This window comes from Salmo trutta, chromosome 40 (assembly GCF_901001165.1).
Source record: "Salmo trutta chromosome 40, fSalTru1.1, whole genome shotgun sequence".
Taxonomy (NCBI): Eukaryota; Metazoa; Chordata; class Actinopteri; order Salmoniformes; family Salmonidae; genus Salmo; species Salmo trutta.
In genome coordinates, this window is record NC_042996.1 from 5565675 (window position 1) to 5583519 (window position 17845).

At 45.3% G+C, this 17845-nt stretch overlaps 1 protein-coding gene and 1 long non-coding RNA gene across 2 annotated transcripts in view; one reads left to right on the plus strand and one right to left on the minus strand.

The window, feature by feature from the left end:
• Positions 1–772: 772 nt before the first annotated feature.
• On the minus strand, positions 773–7110 carry LOC115180339 (uncharacterized). Its single transcript, XR_003873058.1, has 2 exons — positions 6795–7110; positions 773–1248 (listed from the first exon to the last, which is right to left on the minus strand). It is a non-coding gene; the product is annotated as an uncharacterized LOC115180339 (long non-coding RNA).
• A 931-nt stretch (positions 7111–8041) lies between these two features.
• The window catches only part of LOC115180143 (hepatocyte growth factor), a 42955-nt gene continuing 33151 nt past the window's right edge, over positions 8042–17845 (plus strand). Inside the window, exons 1-4 of the mRNA XM_029742030.1 lie at positions 8042–8522; positions 13735–13888; positions 14172–14284; positions 14879–14993. Coding sequence (XP_029597890.1) covers positions 8459–8522; positions 13735–13888; positions 14172–14284; positions 14879–14993 — 446 coding nt within the window. The 5' untranslated portion in view covers positions 8042–8458. The remainder of the gene's footprint in view (positions 8523–13734; positions 13889–14171; positions 14285–14878; positions 14994–17845) is intronic.

Sequence of the window (17845 nt, forward strand, 5' to 3'; positions counted from 1 at the left end):
CCAACCGCCGTGTTTTTGTGAGGCGCAGTGTAGGTGAACGGATGATCTCTGCATGTGTGGATCCCACCGTGAAGCATGGAGGAGATTTGATGGTCTGGGGTTGCTTTGCTGGTGACACTCAGTGATTTATTTAGAATTCAAGGCACAATTAACTATCATGGAGATATGCCGTCCCATCTGGTTTGCGCTTAGTAGGACAATCATTTGTTTTTCAAGAGGACAATGACCCAAAACACACCTCCAGGCTGTGTAAGGGCTATTTGACCAAGAAGGAGAATGATGGTACTGCATCAGATAACCTGGCCACAATCACCCGAACTCAACCCAATTGAGATGGTTTGGGATGAGTTGGACTGCAGAGTGAAGGAAAACACAACAAGAGCTCAGCATATGGGGAAAGTCCTTCAAGACTGTTGTAAAAGTATTCCTCATGAAGCTGGTTGAGAGAATGCCAAGCTGTCATAAAGACAAAGGGTGGCTACTTGGAAGAATCTAAAATCTAAAATATACTTTTATTTGTTTAACATGTTTTTGGTTACTACATGATTCCATATGTGTTATTTCATAGTTTTTGATGTCTTCACTATTATTCTACAATGTAGAAAATGGTAAAAATAAAGAAAAACCCTGGAATGAGTAGGTGTGTCCAAACTTTTGACTGGTACTGTATTTGTTCATTTCAGGGGAGAATGACTGCTCCCTCTTATTGAAGCCACAGATGTTCAAGGCAGAAAACAGGATCCCCATTATAATGACTGGAAAAATGACAATCTTTGTACCAATCATTTATTCTAATACACCAGACATATGTCCTTGAAGCGACTATTAAAAAACCACACAAAGAAGAAGTTTTTAGGATAATTTACTGTATTTGCTAATGGCATCCTGCAGTACCCCGGTCGGCCTTCAACTTGAGTTACACAATGAGAGGGGGCAGCACTGAGCTAGCCTGCAACATCACTTCCTGGAGTAGCTCAAATTGATCATGTTGTCTCCATGAGACGCCATCTTAACCAACTCCATTTGGCTTCAATGCTCTATTGAGTCATCACATAGGAATTAATGGGGTCACGTGATCGATGGCTTTGTCTGGCTGGTGCTGACAAGGTCTGTCCTTGTGGAGTCCAAGGTCCACCCTCCTTTTATCCTCCTGGTGAGGAACACCACCCATCCCTCTGGCTCTCTCCCTTCCTCCTCTCCTCACCTCTCCTGTCCACACCTCTCTGCTTAGCTTAGCACTCCTGTCCACTGAGGGGGAGAAGAATAGAGAGAGAAAGGGAGTGAAAGAGAGAGCAGCAGGAAGGATATAGACAGTGTCGCCAGAAAGAGAAAGGAAGGAGGTGGAAAGGGAAGATGGAGGGAGAGAGAGAGAGAAAGGGGAAGATGTGGAGAGAATCGGAGCGAGAGGTGAGCAGATGTGGGTAGAATGAGAGAAATATTGCCGGAAGTTGTTTTCCAACCAGACAACCCACTGGGCACAGATGTCAGTTCAACGTCTAGGTGAAAACATTGTTATAATTATTTTTCGGAACTCAGTCATGATCTCAACTTAGTATTGAGAGTAAGAATAGTAGAATACACTAGATGCAATTTGCATCCACGGTGTTTCTCCTATGTCAGTCACCAACAGTCACTCAATTAGCCATGTCAGCTAACAATTTTTTGATTGGTAGTTAACTGGCTAGACTATCTATACTTGTAGTTATCATGGCTGAATACCGATTGGGCATGCAGGGCATGCAGGGCCCTGACCTCCAGGGGGCCCCATTGATTTTGTTAGTCTTTCTCACTCAGATAAAATTTCATGGCATAAGTTACTACAAAATGTGTAGAATGGCATGAAATCATCTGTAAAGCTGCAACAACAAAAAATATCTCTGCCCCATAGAAATGCAGTTTTTTCTCCTCCCTATGGCAAAATGTGTAGAATTGCAGAAAACTTGCTTTAGAGGTTCAATGAAGCTGTTTTTTTCTTAATATCAAATAATTTCTGGGTAACAGAATGTTTTCAATTCAAATGGCCAAAAAGAAACAAAAATTGCCCCATGGCAAACTTTAAAACGTACATTTTTCTCTCCACCATCAAGAGGGGGCCACTAAAATGTTTTTCTGCGAGGTGGGGGGGGGGCCCTCAAACAAATCTCTCTTAGGGCCCCCAAAAGGCTACTGTCTGCCCTGTCTCCATTTCTCATTTGACAGGTCCACTCATTATGTTGTATTGCATTTTAATGTTTTGCGCTTTTAGCCTCCCTCTCCGGGCCTAGAACACACAGGGACTGTCACTGACTATGTCCTGATGAGGAGAGAGTGAGCCTAGGCAGTGGTAGGTGGGCCTATAGCAGGGAGAGCTTTGGCTCTGGGGCTGAGAGAGTTAGCTATGGGAGGGGAGTGAAGGACTGACTGATGGGGTGGTATATAACAGAACCCCATCTCGCGAGCTGGAAGGAGATCACACACATGGTCCCGGTCCAGCTCTTCCCGCCAAATGAACCGTAGTGTTTCATAGCCAGGAGGCCGCATCTAACCGTGAGGTCATCCCAATTTATGGAAATGGAGTGGGGAATGATGCTTTGTTTTCAGTCGTTGATGTGATTCCGAATCCCGGCCCTATTCCAATTTATCTGGAGTAGATAGCCTACAGAAGTGGATACTGGAACATACTATAGTAATGATAGACCTAAAGTGTTTAAAATGTGTTTTAGGAAAATGAGCAGGCTGAGTGAAAGAAGAGTTTGACTTGCAACCTCACCTGCCTCCACCCATAATGAGATGTCAAAACAAACTTGTGGCAAAGTGTATGAAATCATTGGGGACAAGGCTGCCAGTGCTTCAAATGTACCAACCTATAGTAATTTGCTCCCTGGCATGTTTTCAGAGCAGGTCAGTAATCTGGATTTCTCCTTTCTCTGACATTGATTGACCTCGCCAGTGTGACACGTGCCCTTAAAGGCACACCTCCACTCCTGGCCTCCCCAGATCCCCCTGGCTAAGGCGCACGCACACACACACAAACAAACACATACCTGCAGGTGCTTTTCAGCACTGCATTAAACAAACGCATACAGTAAGTGTACAGGCCCCAAGAAATGGGACCCCAAAAGAGAATGAACCTGCACATGACTTAATGAGAGCTGACCAGGCTTCTGGCTTTTACCTAAGCCCCTTAATCCTTCTCTCTCTCACTCTCTCCCCACTTCCTTCCGTTCTGCTAGCAAACGTGCAATCTTTGGAGAATAAAATCGATGACCTAAGCTCAAGATTAAACTACAAATGGGACATTCAAAACTGTAATATGTTATGCTTCACGGAGTCGTGGCTGAACGACGACACTATCAACATACAGCTGGCTGGTTATATGCTGTACCGGATAGAACAGCGATGTCTGGTAAGACAAGGGGCGGCAGACTATGTATTTTTGCAAATAACAGCTGGTGCACGATATCTAAGGAAGTCTCAAGCTATTGCTCATCTGAGGTAGACGCTGTCGCTGACAACTGGCAAGTGTCTTCAGTGACATTTTCAACCTCTCCCTGTCCCGGTCTGTAATACCAACATCTTTTAAGCAGACCACCATAGTCCCTGTGCCAAAGAACACTAAGGTAATCTGCCGAAATGACTACCGACCCGTAACACTCACGTTTGTAGCCATGAAGTGCTTTGAAAGGCTGGTCATGGCTCACATCAACACAATTATCCCAGAAACCCTAGACCCAGTCCAATTTGCATACTGCCCCAACAGATCCACAGATAATGCAATCTCCATTGCACTCCACACTGCCCTTTCCCACCTGGACAAAAGGAACACCTATGTGATAATGCTATTCATTGACTACAACTCAGCATTCAACACCATAGTGCCGTCAAAGCTTATCAATAAGCTAAGGACCCTGGGACTAAACATCTCCTTCTGCAACTGGATCCTGGACTTCCTGACGGGCCGCCCCCAGGTGGTGAGGGTAGGTAACAACACATTCACCACGCTGATCCTCAACACAGGGGCCCCTCAGGGATGCGTGCTCAGTCCCCTCCTGTACTCCCTGTTCACTCATGACTGCACGGGCAGGCATGACTCCAACACCATCATTAAGTTGGGGCAGCAGGTAGCCTAGTGGTTAGAGCGTTGGGCCAGTAACCAAAAAGTTGCTAGATCGAATCCCCGGTAGAAATCTGTCGTTCTACCCCTGAACAAGGCAGTTCACCCACTGTTCCTAGGCCGTCATTGTAAATAAGAATGTGTTCTTAACTGACTTGCCTAGTTAGATAAATACAAATAAAAGTTTGCAGATGACACAACAGTGGTAGGCCTGATCACCGACAATGACGAGACAGCCTATAGGGAGGAGGTCAGAGACCTGGCTGTGTGCTGCCAGGACAACAACCTCTACCTCAATGTGATCAAGACAAAGGAGATGATTGTGGACTACAGGAAAAAGAGGACCGAGCACGCCCCCATTCTCATCGACGGGGCTGCAGTGGAGCAGGTTGAGAGCTTCAAGTTCCTTGGTGTCCACATCACCAACAAACTAACATGGTCCAAGCACACCAAGACAGTCGTGAAGAGGGCACGACAGCTGCATCATCGAGAGCATCCTGACTGGTTGCATCACTGCCTGGTATGGCAACTGCTCGGCCTCCGACCACAAGGCACTTCAGAGGGTAGTGCGAACGGCCCAGTACATCACTGGGGCCAAGCTACCTGCCATCCAGGACCTCTATACCAGGTGGCGTCAGAGGAAGGCCCTAAAAATTGTCAAAGACTCCAGCCACCCTAGTCATAGACTGTTCTCTCTGCTACCGCACGGCAAGCGGTACCAGAGCGCCAAGTCTAGGTCCAAGAGACTTTTAAACAGCTTCTACCCTGCCCTCTTTTACACCACTGCTACTCTCTGTTGTTATTATCTATGCATAGTCATTTTAATAACTCTACCTACATGTACATATTACCTCAACTAACCAGTGCCCCCGCACATTGACTCTGTCCCAGTACCCTCCTGTATATAGTCTCGCTATTGTTATTTTACTGCTGCTCTTTAATTGCTTGTTACTTTTATTTCTTATTCTCATCCATATTTTTTAACTGCATTCTTGGTTAGGAGCTCGTAAATAAGCATTTCACTGTAAGGTCTACACCTGTTGTATTCGGCGCATGTGACTAATAAAATTTGATTTGAAAAATCTAATTTTGGCTATCAGCATTTCTTTTAAAGGCAGTAAATGAGGCTGAATAAACTGTTTTGCTGCCAGACAAGGCTCCGCTGTTAGCCAGGTGTAGCATTGGTAAGGTCTTGGGACTCTGCTGTTGAGACAGCTTTATGTAGGACCTAACAATTTGTGGGCACCGTTTGTCACCGTCATAGTGCAATTCATATATTATTTAGTGTTGTGTTGTGTAGTGGCTTTGCTGGCATGCATAATTATTATAACTTTTTTTTTGTCCCACCAAGATTAACATGCAAAAATGGCCACTGGAGAGAGGTAGAGAGAAAGAGAAAGGATAGAGTGAAGGAGAGAGAAGTAGGGAGAGAGAGGAGAGAGTAAGACAGGACAGAGATCCGAGCACGCTGACTTGCTTAAACGAATGTGGTTTCTACTCACAATTGAGATATACAAACTATGGCATAAGGGTACGATGAGCGAATAAGAGGAAATCTGTAAGTTCGACTAAGACATTCATAAGCGAGCTAGGACGGACGTAGTCAATATAGCTATTTGTTCACCAGCTTTGAAATGTACAGCGACAGAATTCAGAACATGGGCCGTTCATACTTTATTCTCCTTGTACACCAAGTCAGAACCGTAGGATAAATAAAGGGAGCATATAAGCAGACAATGAAAGCTCTTACACTATTCAATGATGACAGGAGCTGATCGTAGACTATAGGAAAAGGTGGGCCGAACAGACCCCCATTAACATCAACAGGGCTGTAGTGGAGCGGGTTGAGAGTTTCAAGTTCCTTGGTGTCCACATCACAAACAAACTAGAATGGTCCAAACACACCAAGACAGTTATGAAGAGGGCATGACAACACCTTTTCCCCCTCAGGAGACTGAAAAGATTTGGCATGTGTCCCCAGATCCTCAAAAAGTTATACTGCTGCACCATCGAGAGCATCCTGACTGGTTGCATCAACGCCTGGTATGGTAACTGCTCTGCTTCTGACCGGAAGGCACTACAACGGGTAGTGTGTATGGCCCAGTAAATCACTGGGGCCAAACTTCCTAACATCCAGGACCTATCTACTAGGCAGTGTCAGAGGAAGGACCAAAAAATTGTCAAAGACTCCAGTCACCCAAGTCATATACTGTTCTCTCTGCTACCGCACAGCAATTTTGCCCAAAAGTTTCCTTAACAGCTTCTACCCCCAAGCCATAAGACTGCTGAACAATTAATGAAAAGGCCACCTGGACTATTTACGTTGACCCCCCCCTTCCCCCTTGTTTTTACACTGCTGCTAGTCGCTGTTTATTATCTATGCATAGTCACTTTACCCCTACCTACATGTACAAATTACCTTGACTAACCTGTCCCCCGCACATTGACTCAGTACCCCCTGTATTTAGCCTCGATATTGTTATTTTATTGTGTTACTTTTTTTTAAATGTTTTTTTACTTTATATATATATATTTTTTTTTACATTGTTTGCAAACTGATATGTGACACATATTAATGCCAAAATAACATGCAAAACAGGCTAAACTGGTGGGGCTAAAAACAGGTGGGGCTCTGCCCCACTTGCCCTGAATGAGGGGTTGCCACTGCCTCTCTCCTTCTCTCTCTAGAGCTCTTTCTTACCGGCTGCCCATTAACGGTCGAAGTGTGGATATCCTGTCAAATAAAGATGGCGCCCCCCTCCACGGGTTTGTTTCGTGTCCAAAACTCAGGAACACTTACTGGTTAAACAAAAAGCCCGGCTGGCTGGTACCTAAAATGGTATATTTCCAGCTGTGTTTGTCCCCCTCCCGCTCGCTCGCCACACCAAGAGCAAAATGCCATAATGTAGGACTGTAAGATCCTGTCACTGTCACCCAAAAGCGCTCCCGATGGGATGCCGCCATGAAACCCGAAAGGCAGCCTGAAGCTACTGTCTATCAGCTCTTTATACGTCGTTATGATGTGGGTCTGGGACTGAAATAACTGGCATGGCATTTTATTACTGTCCCAGAAATGTGATGGCAAGCCATTGCTTTGGGGCAGCGTTCCAAGTTAAAGGCGGCCTGCCTCCAACATTCCTGAGTTCCCAACTTCTCAGTCCTTACTATGTTCAGTTTATTTCGTATTTTGGGGCATTTCTGATGATTATCCTAGTACACGCTGCGATTTAGAATGTAAGCAAATAAACTAAATTATTATTTTTCCCCACTCATATTTTGTCTAAAATATTGCTTTCGCTTGGACATATATATAAAATATATATATAAATATATATATATATATATATTTGTCTCGTGGCATCTGTGGTATTTGCTGCAATATTCTCCACTAGGCTATATTTTGTTTCTCTCGTTTAGGAATTATCACTCATCTATGCCATTCATGAGCCTACCCTATGAGAATAGACTTTAAAAAACGTTGAAAATAGGTTACGTCGTTAAAAATACTTTGAAAGTACATATTTCAACCAGTTTTGCTTACTGGGTACCTTGATTTAACATAAGCTATAGCCAACTACTTTATGGAACTTTCATTCCACTAATTCTCTATTTCAATTTGGGGAAGATAACTTAATCCATGTGTTCAGGAATATAAAAAAAATGCACTGTCTTTGTTATAGGTCACAGGAGTTACCTAGACGAATCCCCATGCGTTTAGGTGCAACGCGTTTTTTGCGCATTTTGCCAGCACTTAGGTCATTAGGGGCCTTAATCAATGCGCTGCATAAAGTTTCTACATGCATGTGCAAATCATCCCAGTTTCTTCTGCAACTTCAGCCAAAAGTCGGAAAAGTGTGGGGGGGTGGGACAAAGGGGAGGGTCAAGCCTACTTCTCAAACATTTTTTCATATCTTATCATCAACCCAGTCCCGCTGAATCATTGGACCCGTACGCGTTCTGTCCAGCTGAAACCAAAATGCATAAACTTCTACATATTAGCTCTCAGTCTATTACATGGGAAATTACAAGTATCCGGTTTGGCATCACCCCCAGCTGCTTAAGATAAGTTGACAAACGCACTTTGCGTGTGGCTGTGGAAACTGACTGAAGAAGGGACAAGAGTGCGGTTAAAGTGCTGGTTAATTGCCGCGCAGCTGGGGGAGGGGAACCGGTTTGATAAAGCGGACTGGGGGGTTGAACCAAGGACGGCTTCTTTCCAGTAAAGGGGGGCATCGCTGGCTGCACTGTGGGCTCTTCCTGTTAATCCCAGATCGGACCATATAAACAGGTATAACACGGAGAGGACGTTCAATCAATCCCCGCCGTAAACCTTGGATTAGGATAATACACTCTACTCCATCAAAAATGAAGGCAGATATCATCTGGATATACAAACTTTTCTTGTGTGCTGTGCTCGCTGGGAATTCAGGTAAATCTTACTAGGCAATATGACCTAACGGTAAACTATGTATAGCCCGTCATTGATATTCGGTTTAGCGGCTGTGCATATAGGCTATATCATTTTCATAGGCATGAAAGGGAACGAGTTCTCCAAATATATCACACAGATCAGAAGACTTGTAAGTGAAATGGATTGAAGTCTAGCACTTCCATAGACCAATCATTTATAACCTACGTTTAACTGGCCTGCAGACTTTTACTTTTGCGCAGAAATATTGCATATGTTATGAAGACTAAACGTTTTTTTTGTATTAGTAGCCTAAACGTAAAACATTATTGAATTAGTGGTTGATACATTGATACGCTGCAACATCTATCAAAATCCACAGTGGTGACCAATGGTCTGAATTATTTCGAGGAATTTGATACTGGTTGATATAGTAATTGGAATGTGGCGAGGTGGCCATGTCTTTAGTTTGACCCTATGTGTGCATTAGCTGGCTGGTGCGGCAGGGAATGCGCCTTGCGCTTTGGCATGTAGGTTTAGGTAACACGATGATGCTGCTTAGTAGAGAGGATCATTTGTGCAACACTGATTTTTGGTCAAAGTTTAACAGATATTCTGTTTCAAAGATTTTCTTTAAAAAGGAGGCATATGTTGAATTTAACAGATATTCTCGGTTTCAAATATTTTCTTTAATAAAGAGGCCTACATTGATCGTTGCTTTATGCTTTCACTGTCATTAATACCTAATGTATGTAGGCCTAATGCATGCGTTATGCGCGGCCATCTGCGTAAAGGTAACTATAGTACACATCAAAGAGTTAGACCCTCTGCGCTGCAGGCACGTTTTTGAAGTGCGTCTGCTGGCGATTTAACTGCTTTGTCATTAACATTTTGTTATAGGTCATGGTAATTTATGTAATAGGCTCTTTACTGTCCCTGGAACGATAAATGCATAGCTACTGAAATAATTTCGTGCAGCTATCCACGCAACTGATATGTTGATCTAATCAAGCTAGACTGAAAACACCTAAATAGACCTTTAACTAACTGCTCAGGGAAAATGACAAGTTAACTTAAGTTTAATTCCTGAGCTCAGTCAATGTCAATTTAATTGCACTGGTTAAACCCAGTGGATGTTGTGCACATGCCCGAATAGTCAGATTGGGAATCCCGCGTGTGCGCGCAGAGGTGAGCTGCACTATAGCCACATCTGGACGCAGAGCCGAGTTCCATTAACACCCTCGCAAATTTTCACTTACACAGATTTAATGCGTATGCAAATTCGATACCGAGATGCACCTTTAACCGGTTCCTTTGCTGTTTAAAGAGGAGATGCGTTTTATTGGATACAGGTCCTCTCCACTTTGGAAAAAGGAACGGAACCCCTCATCCCACATTGACATGTTTAACGTTAATGCCAAGATAGTGGACTAAAACCTAATCCGATAATACCAAACCGAAGTTTGTCTTTTGGCATCACTCCAGAAAGAAAACTCGGACTATATCTGACTAACGTTGGTCAACTTAAAAAACTAATACGCCTAAATCTAATTTTGCGTCGGTGAGATAACGGAATGTCTCTTTCTCTCTGTCTGAGGGAGAGGAAGAGTCTAAGTGAAGTGTAATTGCGCGGCGTGAGGAGGGATGCATGTTAGAACAACAGCGGGATGAGTCCCAGATCTAGTACTAATGCCGCCCAGGCATTGTGTCCTCCCGGAACCCATTCAGACCACGGGGAGTCCCACAGACAGCACAGTGAGCTGCAGAGTACAGACACAACGAATTGTCTCTGATGTGGGCACATTAACATGTTTCTTAAATTCAAAACTCCTAAGCACTTTTCAATTGAGATTTTTTCTCTCTGGCCACAAATGATGAAGGAAAGACTGCACCACTTAAGTATATGCTCTTCAAATACTTTATTTATGGATTTTCAATAATGAGAACTCTGAGAGACCATGCGATAACAAGACCTATAAACCCCTTCACACCAAAAGTATGTCTAGTAACTCCTCACATGTTCAGTGGAGGTCCCTGTGGCTTTCTGATATGTAACTTCATATCTGCCAGGGGACATTATCAACCCTTAAAGGTCTAAGCCGTTGGGGAGGTCTACTAAGCTGACATATGGAATTGTTCTAAGATGGTCATACCATGGATCTAAAATACCATGGATCATTTAGCTATTTGATTTACAATTTTAGGACCCCTGTAGGTATCAAAAACATATATTCAAATATTTAATTTGGCCTCTACTACTATAGCCCATAGAAACACATTGAATAACACATTCATAAATGGCAAAACAAACAGTCAAAAAATAAATCATAAGGAATAAGGTTTTGAAGTGTCTGTCATACATCTAAGAGATATAAGAAAGCTCAGGGTGCGGACGCCTGGAGGGTGTGTGTGAGAGAGAAATTGAGGAGACATTGAGAAGGTCGATGATCCCAAAAAACTTAGTGGACTCAGCAGTGGAGTCAAATACATTGGAGGGATGATGGTTCATTGGTTCTTGCCTATAAACTGCTGACTTCACGGCTTTAATGTTAAATGATGGGGCAGCTCTCGGCTTCATACAAATTGATTGAGGGAAGCGGAGTTAGTGGTGTGTGTGTGTGTGTGTGTGTGTGTGTGTGTGTGTGTGTGTGTGTGATTGATAGCCGAGATTCTGTGTGTTCATGTCTGTCTGTCTACTCTCTTTCATGGTCTGATCACCGTCTCTGTTCTGTCTCAGAGTGCAGGAAGCAGTCGATACAGCAGCACCATCTCTGTCCTGTCTCAGAGTGCAGGAAGCAATCGTTACAGAAGTACCATCTCTGTCCTGTCTCAGAGTGCAGGAAGCAGTCGTTACAGCAGTACCATCTCTGTCCTGTTTCAGAGTGCAGGAAGCAGTCGTTACAGAAGTACCATCTCTGTCCTGTCTCAGAGTGCAGGAAGCAGTCGTTACAGAACTACCGTCTCTGTCCTGTCTCAGAGTGCAGGAAGCAGTCGTTACAGCAGTACCATCTCTGTCCTGTCTCAGAGTGCAGGAAGCAGTCGTTACAGAAGTACCATCTCTGTCCTGTTTCAGAGTGCAGGAAGCAGTCGTTACAGCAGTACCATCTCTGTCCTGTCTCAGAGTGCAGGAAGCAGTCGTTACAGAAGTACCGTCTCTGTCCTGTCTCAGAGTGCAGGAAGCAGTCATTACAGCAGTACCGTCTCTGTCCTGTCTCAGAGTGCAGGAAGCAGTCGTTACAGAAGTACCATCTCTGTCCTGTCTCAGAGTGCAGGAAGCAGTCGTTACAGCAGTACCGTCTCTGTCCTGTCTCAGAGTGCAGGAAGCAGTCGTTACAGAACTACCGTCTCTGTCCTGTTTCAGAGTGCAGGAAGCAGTCGTTACAGCAGTACCATCTCTGTCCTGTCTCAGAGTGCAGGAAGCAGTCGTTACAGAAGTACCATCTCTGTCCTGTTTCAGAGTGCAGGAAGCAGTCGTTACAGCAGTACCATCTCTGTCCTGTCTCAGAGTGCAGGAAGCAGTCGTTACAGAAGTACCATCTCTGTCCTGTTTCAGAGTGCAGGAAGCAGTCGTTACAGCAGTACCATCTCTGTCCTGTCTCAGAGTGCAGGAAGCAGTCGTTACAGAAGTACCGTCTCCGTCCTGTTTCAGAGTGCAGGAAGCAGTCGTTACAGCAGTACCAACTCTGTCCTGTCTCAGAGTGCAGGAAGCAGTCGTTACAGCAGTACCGTCTCTGTCCTGTTTCAGAGTGCAGGAAGCAGTCGTTACAGCAGTACCATCTCTGTCCTGTCTCAGAGTGCAGGAAGCAGTCGTTACAGAAGTACCATCTCTGTCCTGTTTCAGAGTGCAGGAAGCAGTCGTTACAGCAGTACCATCTCTGTCCTGTTTCAGAGTGTAGGAAGCAGTCGTTACAGAACTACCGTCTCTGTCCTGTTTCAGAGTGCAGGAAGCAGTCGTTACAGCAGTACCATCTCTGTCCTGTTTTAGAGTGCAGGAAGCAGTCGTTACAGCAGTACCGTCTCTGTCCTGTTTCAGAGTGCAGGAAGCAGTCGTTACAGCAGTACCGTCTCTGTCCTGTTTCAGAGTGCAGGAAGCAGTCGTTACAGCAGTACCGTCTCTGTCCTGTTTCAGAGTGCAGGAAGCAGTCGTTACAGCAGTACCGTCTCTGTCCTGTTTCAGAGTGCAGGAAGCAGTCGTTACAGCAGTACCAACTCTGTCCTGTTTCAGAGTGCAGGAAGCAGTCGTTACAGCAGTATCGTCTCTGTCCTGTTTCAGAGTGCAGGAAGCAGTCGTTACAGCAGTACCAACTCTGTCCTGTTTCAGAGTGCAGGAAGCAGTCGTTACAGCAGTACCAACTCTGTCCTGTTTCAGAGTGCAGGAAGCAGTCGTTACAGCAGTACCAACTCTGTCCTGTCTCAGAGTGCAGGAAGCAGTCGTTACAGCAGTACCAACTCTGTCCTGTCTCAGAGTGCAGGAAGCAGTCGTTACAGCAGTACCGTCTCTGTCCTGTTTCAGAGTGCAGGAAGCAGTCGTTACAGCAGTACCATCTCTGTCCTGTCTCAGAGTGCAGGAAGCAGTCGTTACAGAAGTACCATCTCTGTCCTGTTTCAGAGTGCAGGAAGCAGTCGTTACAGCAGTACCATCTCTGTCCTGTCTCAGAGTGTAGGAAGCAGTCGTTACAGAAGTACCATCTCTGTCCTGTCTCAGAGTGCAGGAAGCAGTCGTTACAGAAGTACCATCTCTGTCCTGTTTCAGAGTGCAGGAAGCAGTCGTTACAGCAGTACCATCTCTGTCCTGTTTCAGAGTGCAGGAAGCAGTCGTTACAGCAGTACCATCTCTGTCCTGTTTTAGAGTGCAGGAAGCAGTCGTTACAGCAGTACCGTCTCTGTCCTGTTTCAGAGTGCAGGAAGCAGTCGTTACAGCAGTACCGTCTCTGTCCTGTTTCAGAGTGCAGGAAGCAGTCGTTACAGCAGTACCGTCTCTGTCCTGTTTCAGAGTGCAGGAAGCAGTCGTTACAGCAGTACCGTCTCTGTCCTGTTTCAGAGTGCAGGAAGCAGTCGTTACAGCAGTACCAACTCTGTCCTGTTTCAGAGTGCAGGAAGCAGTCGTTACAGCAGTATCGTCTCTGTCCTGTTTCAGAGTGCAGGATGCAGTCGTTACAGCAGTACCAACTCTGTCCTGTTTCAGAGTGCAGGAAGCAGTCGTTACAGCAGTACCAACTCTGTCCTGTTTCAGAGTGCAGGAAGCAGTCGTTACAGCAGTACCAGAAGAGTGAGGACACCAGGCTGCTGTGTCCAGACTGCCCCCAGCCCTCCATGGTCAAGAACAGCCGCTCGCTGGAGCACTGTGCTCGCAAGTGCAGCAAGAACAAGAAAACCTTCACCTGCAGGTGCATCTCACACAAACAGAAAAGATGGTCATAGAGACAGATGCATGCAAAACAAAATGCACAACTGTTTCACACACGTTTCTCTCTCTCCCTCTCTCTTCCTCACTCACTCACTCACTCACTCACTCACTCACTCACTCACTCACTCACTCTTTCACTCACTGTGTCTCCATCTTTCTCTCTCTCCAGTGACCTACATTTTCCCCCTCCTCCCTTCATACAGCCTTCATATTTCTTGTCACCCAGTGCTCATCTCTCAACTACTTCCTGTCTGTTCTTACAGGGCATTCTACTTTGACCATCAAAACAGGAAATGCCACTTGCTTCCCTTTGACCGCTTCATGGACGGTGCTCACAGGGAACACAGGGTGAACTTTGACCTTTACGAGAAAAAAGGTAAATATAACTGTTGACTTTAGCTCAAACATTACATTTTAGCCTTACACTGTCGCTTTTCCCCCTCAAAAGCTTTGTAAAATGTTGTCTTGGAAAAAACGCTGTATAACCGTTAATGTTGACTTAGCGAGATCTGCCTCAAACATGGCATTATGCACTCTCTATTTTCTCCGAAACGTTCTGAAATGTCAGCGGAAAGTTTATAGAAGTTTATAGCAATGCAGATATGTTTGTTTAGAGTGATGGTTCTTGTGGTGTGACGGATCCTCCGAGCTTGACTTTCTAAGGTTTAAGAGCTCTCGATGTCTGTTGACACAACAACTGCCTTCCCGCACTAGTTATGTAACTCCAGTGGACAGAGATGTGCACACAAACATGCGGTGAACCAACCAGAGCATAAACAACATGGCCGCTGTTTACAGTTTGGACCCAAGGGATTGTTTAAGCTGTGGAGTCTCGCGCTTGAGAATTGACGAAACGCCCCAAAGTGACATTTAATTAACTTTAGGGAGCTATATCTTCCATGCGAATAATGACAGTGTTTTGCTAACTCTGACATGAATGTTTGTTTCTCTCTCGTCTTGGCATTTTTAGATTATGTGAGGGAGTGTATCATCGGTTCCGGGGTGAACTACAAAGGCAGGAGGGCGGTAACCAAGGCCAACATTCCCTGTCAGTCATGGACTGAATCCTTCCCTCACGAACACACGTAATTTTCTCTATTTCACTTCATTTTTAAATGTTATTTTTCTGTGGGGTATGCAGATTTGTCAGTCTGTGGTTTTTCTATGGTTTTGTTAGTGTTGGGCATTGTAGGCTAAAGTGGGATTATTGGCTGATATACTCTGATGGTTAATGAGTTGAGCTACTTCTGTGTAAAACTCTTTGAGACAGAATGTCTCCCCCTCTTCTTATGTCAGTGAATGGAAGAGCCAAACACTTATACATCACTTAAACACTGTAGCGTTATGACACACACATAACACACACACACATACCCACCCACATCCTACCCCCCCTGGACCTATCCCGTTTTACATGGCTCTAGTTAAACAATGACCAAATTGTCAGAGAGGGAGGGAGGGCTGGCAGAAAGGAAAGAGGAAAGGTCATCAAGTACAGTAGGTACAGCAGGAAAAGCTCTCAGGTTAAGCTAAGCGAGACCAGTGAATATCTAATGATGGTTTGGAGCCAGGTTCTTGTTAGCACTGCTTGTTAGCCACGGGACATTTTAACAGCAATGTTTGGGGTCGGAGAGGAAGGAGAGAGAGAGGGGGAGAAAGGAGATAAGGGAGATGAAATTAAAGAAGAGTGGAGAGAGAAAGAGGGTAGGGTTTGAACGAAAGAGTGAAAGCAGGCAGGGAAAGAGGGGGAGATAGAGAAACGGATGGAGAGATGGATAGAGAGAGAAAAAGAAAGAAACATAAGGAAGGAGAGAGAGTGAAGAGAGAGAGAGTAGAGAGAGAAAGAGAGAGTAGAGAGAGAGTAGATACAGAGAGAGAAAGAGAGTGTATAGAGAGTGTAGAGAGATAGAGAGAGAGAGTAAAGAGAGAGAGTGCAGAGAGATAGAGAGAGAGTAGAGATGTATAGACTGAGGTCATGTTCTATGTGCTCCCCAGCTGAGCTCACTAAGCCACAGACATGAGAAAAATGCGAGCCTCCGACCCAGATGAAAATACAGGGCCCACTCTCACTTCCCCCAGGACACCTTGACTCTCCCCCTCCGCCCCCTCCTCCCTCCCCCCTTGATCAGCTGGTGGATTATTCATGCAAGCTGTCTGACTGATTGAATGAATCACATATGCACAGACAGACAGAGAGATGGATATGCACACAGACCCCCGCACAAATGGACAGATGTACAGACACCTCTCTCTCCCTTTCTCTCTCTCTCTCTCTCTCTCTCTACACTCTCTCTCTGACACGCACACACACGCACGCACACACACACACACACACACACACACACACACACACACACACACTATTGCATTCCCCATTTTTCCACTGTAGACCTCTAAATATTCCTGCATTTGACATACAGCCTAGTTCAGCGCCATTTTCTGACGAGTAACCAAATTCATCGTAGCACCCTCTAGTTTAACCACAACACAAGTCTGTTCCCCTCTCCTTAAGGGGTGAGAGTTACAGTTGGCTAGTGTGAGACTGTCCCGGTGTGTGAGGATTACACATAATGAAGCATGCATCAGTTGGGTTTCATGTAACTATTATTGTAATGCTTGACTGATCACTGATCACAGAGCCTGCTGCTTTTCTCTTCTGCCGGATCATTAATTGCACACACCTGGTGTCCCAGGTATAAATCAGTCGCTGATTAGAGGGGAATCACACACCTGGTGTCCCAGGTATAAATCAGTCCCTGATTAGAGGGGAATCACACACCTGGTGTCCCAGGTATAAATCAGTCCCTGATTAGAGGGGAATCACACACCTGGTGTCCCAGGTATAAATCAGTCGCTGATTAGAGGGGAATCACACACCTGGTGTCCCAGGTATAAATCAGTCGCTGATTAGAGGGGAATCACACACCTGGTGTCCCAGGTATAAATCAGTCCCTGATTAGAGGGGAATCACACACCTGGTGTCCCAGGTATAAATCAGTCCCTGATTAGAGGGGAATCACACACCTGGTGTCCCAGGTATAAATCAGTCCCTGATTAGAGGGGAATCACACACCTGGTGTCCCAGGTATAAATCAGTCCCTGATTAGAGGGGAATCACACACCTGGTGTCCCAGGTATAAATCAGTCCCTGATTAGAGGGGAATCACACACCTGGTGTCCCAGGTATAAATCAGTCCCTGATTAGAGGGGAATCACACACCTGGTGTCCCAGGTATAAATCAGTCGCTGATTAGAGGGGAATCACACACCTGGTGTCCCAGGTATAAATCAGTCGCTGATTAGAGGGGAATCACACACCTGGTGTCCCAGGTATAAATCAGTCCCTGATTAGAGGGGAATCACACACCTGGTGTCCCAGGTATAAATCAGTCCCTGATTAGAGGGGAATCACACACCTGGTGTCCCAGGTATAAATCAGTCCCTGATTAGAGGGGAATCACACACCTGGTGTCCCAGGTATAAATCAGTCCCTGATTAGAGGGGAATCACACACCTGGTGTCCCAGGTATAAATCAGTCCCTGATTAGAGGGGAATCACACACCTGGTGTCCCAGGTATAAATCAGTCGCTGATTAGAGGGGAATCACACACCTGGTGTCCCAGGTATAAATCAGTCGCTGATTAGAGGGGAATCACACACCTGGTGTCCCAGGTATAAATCAGTCCCTGATTAGAGGGGAATCACACACCTGGTGTCCCAGGTATAAATCAGTCCCTGATTAGAGGGGAATCACACACCTGGTGTCCCAGGTATAAATCAGTCCCTGATTAGAGGGGAATCACACACCTGGTGTCCCAGGTATAAATCAGTCCCTGATTAGAGGGGAATCACACACCTGGTGTCCCAGGTATAAATCAGTCCCTGATTAGAGGGGAATCACACACCTGGTGTCCCAGGTATAAATCAGTCCCTGAT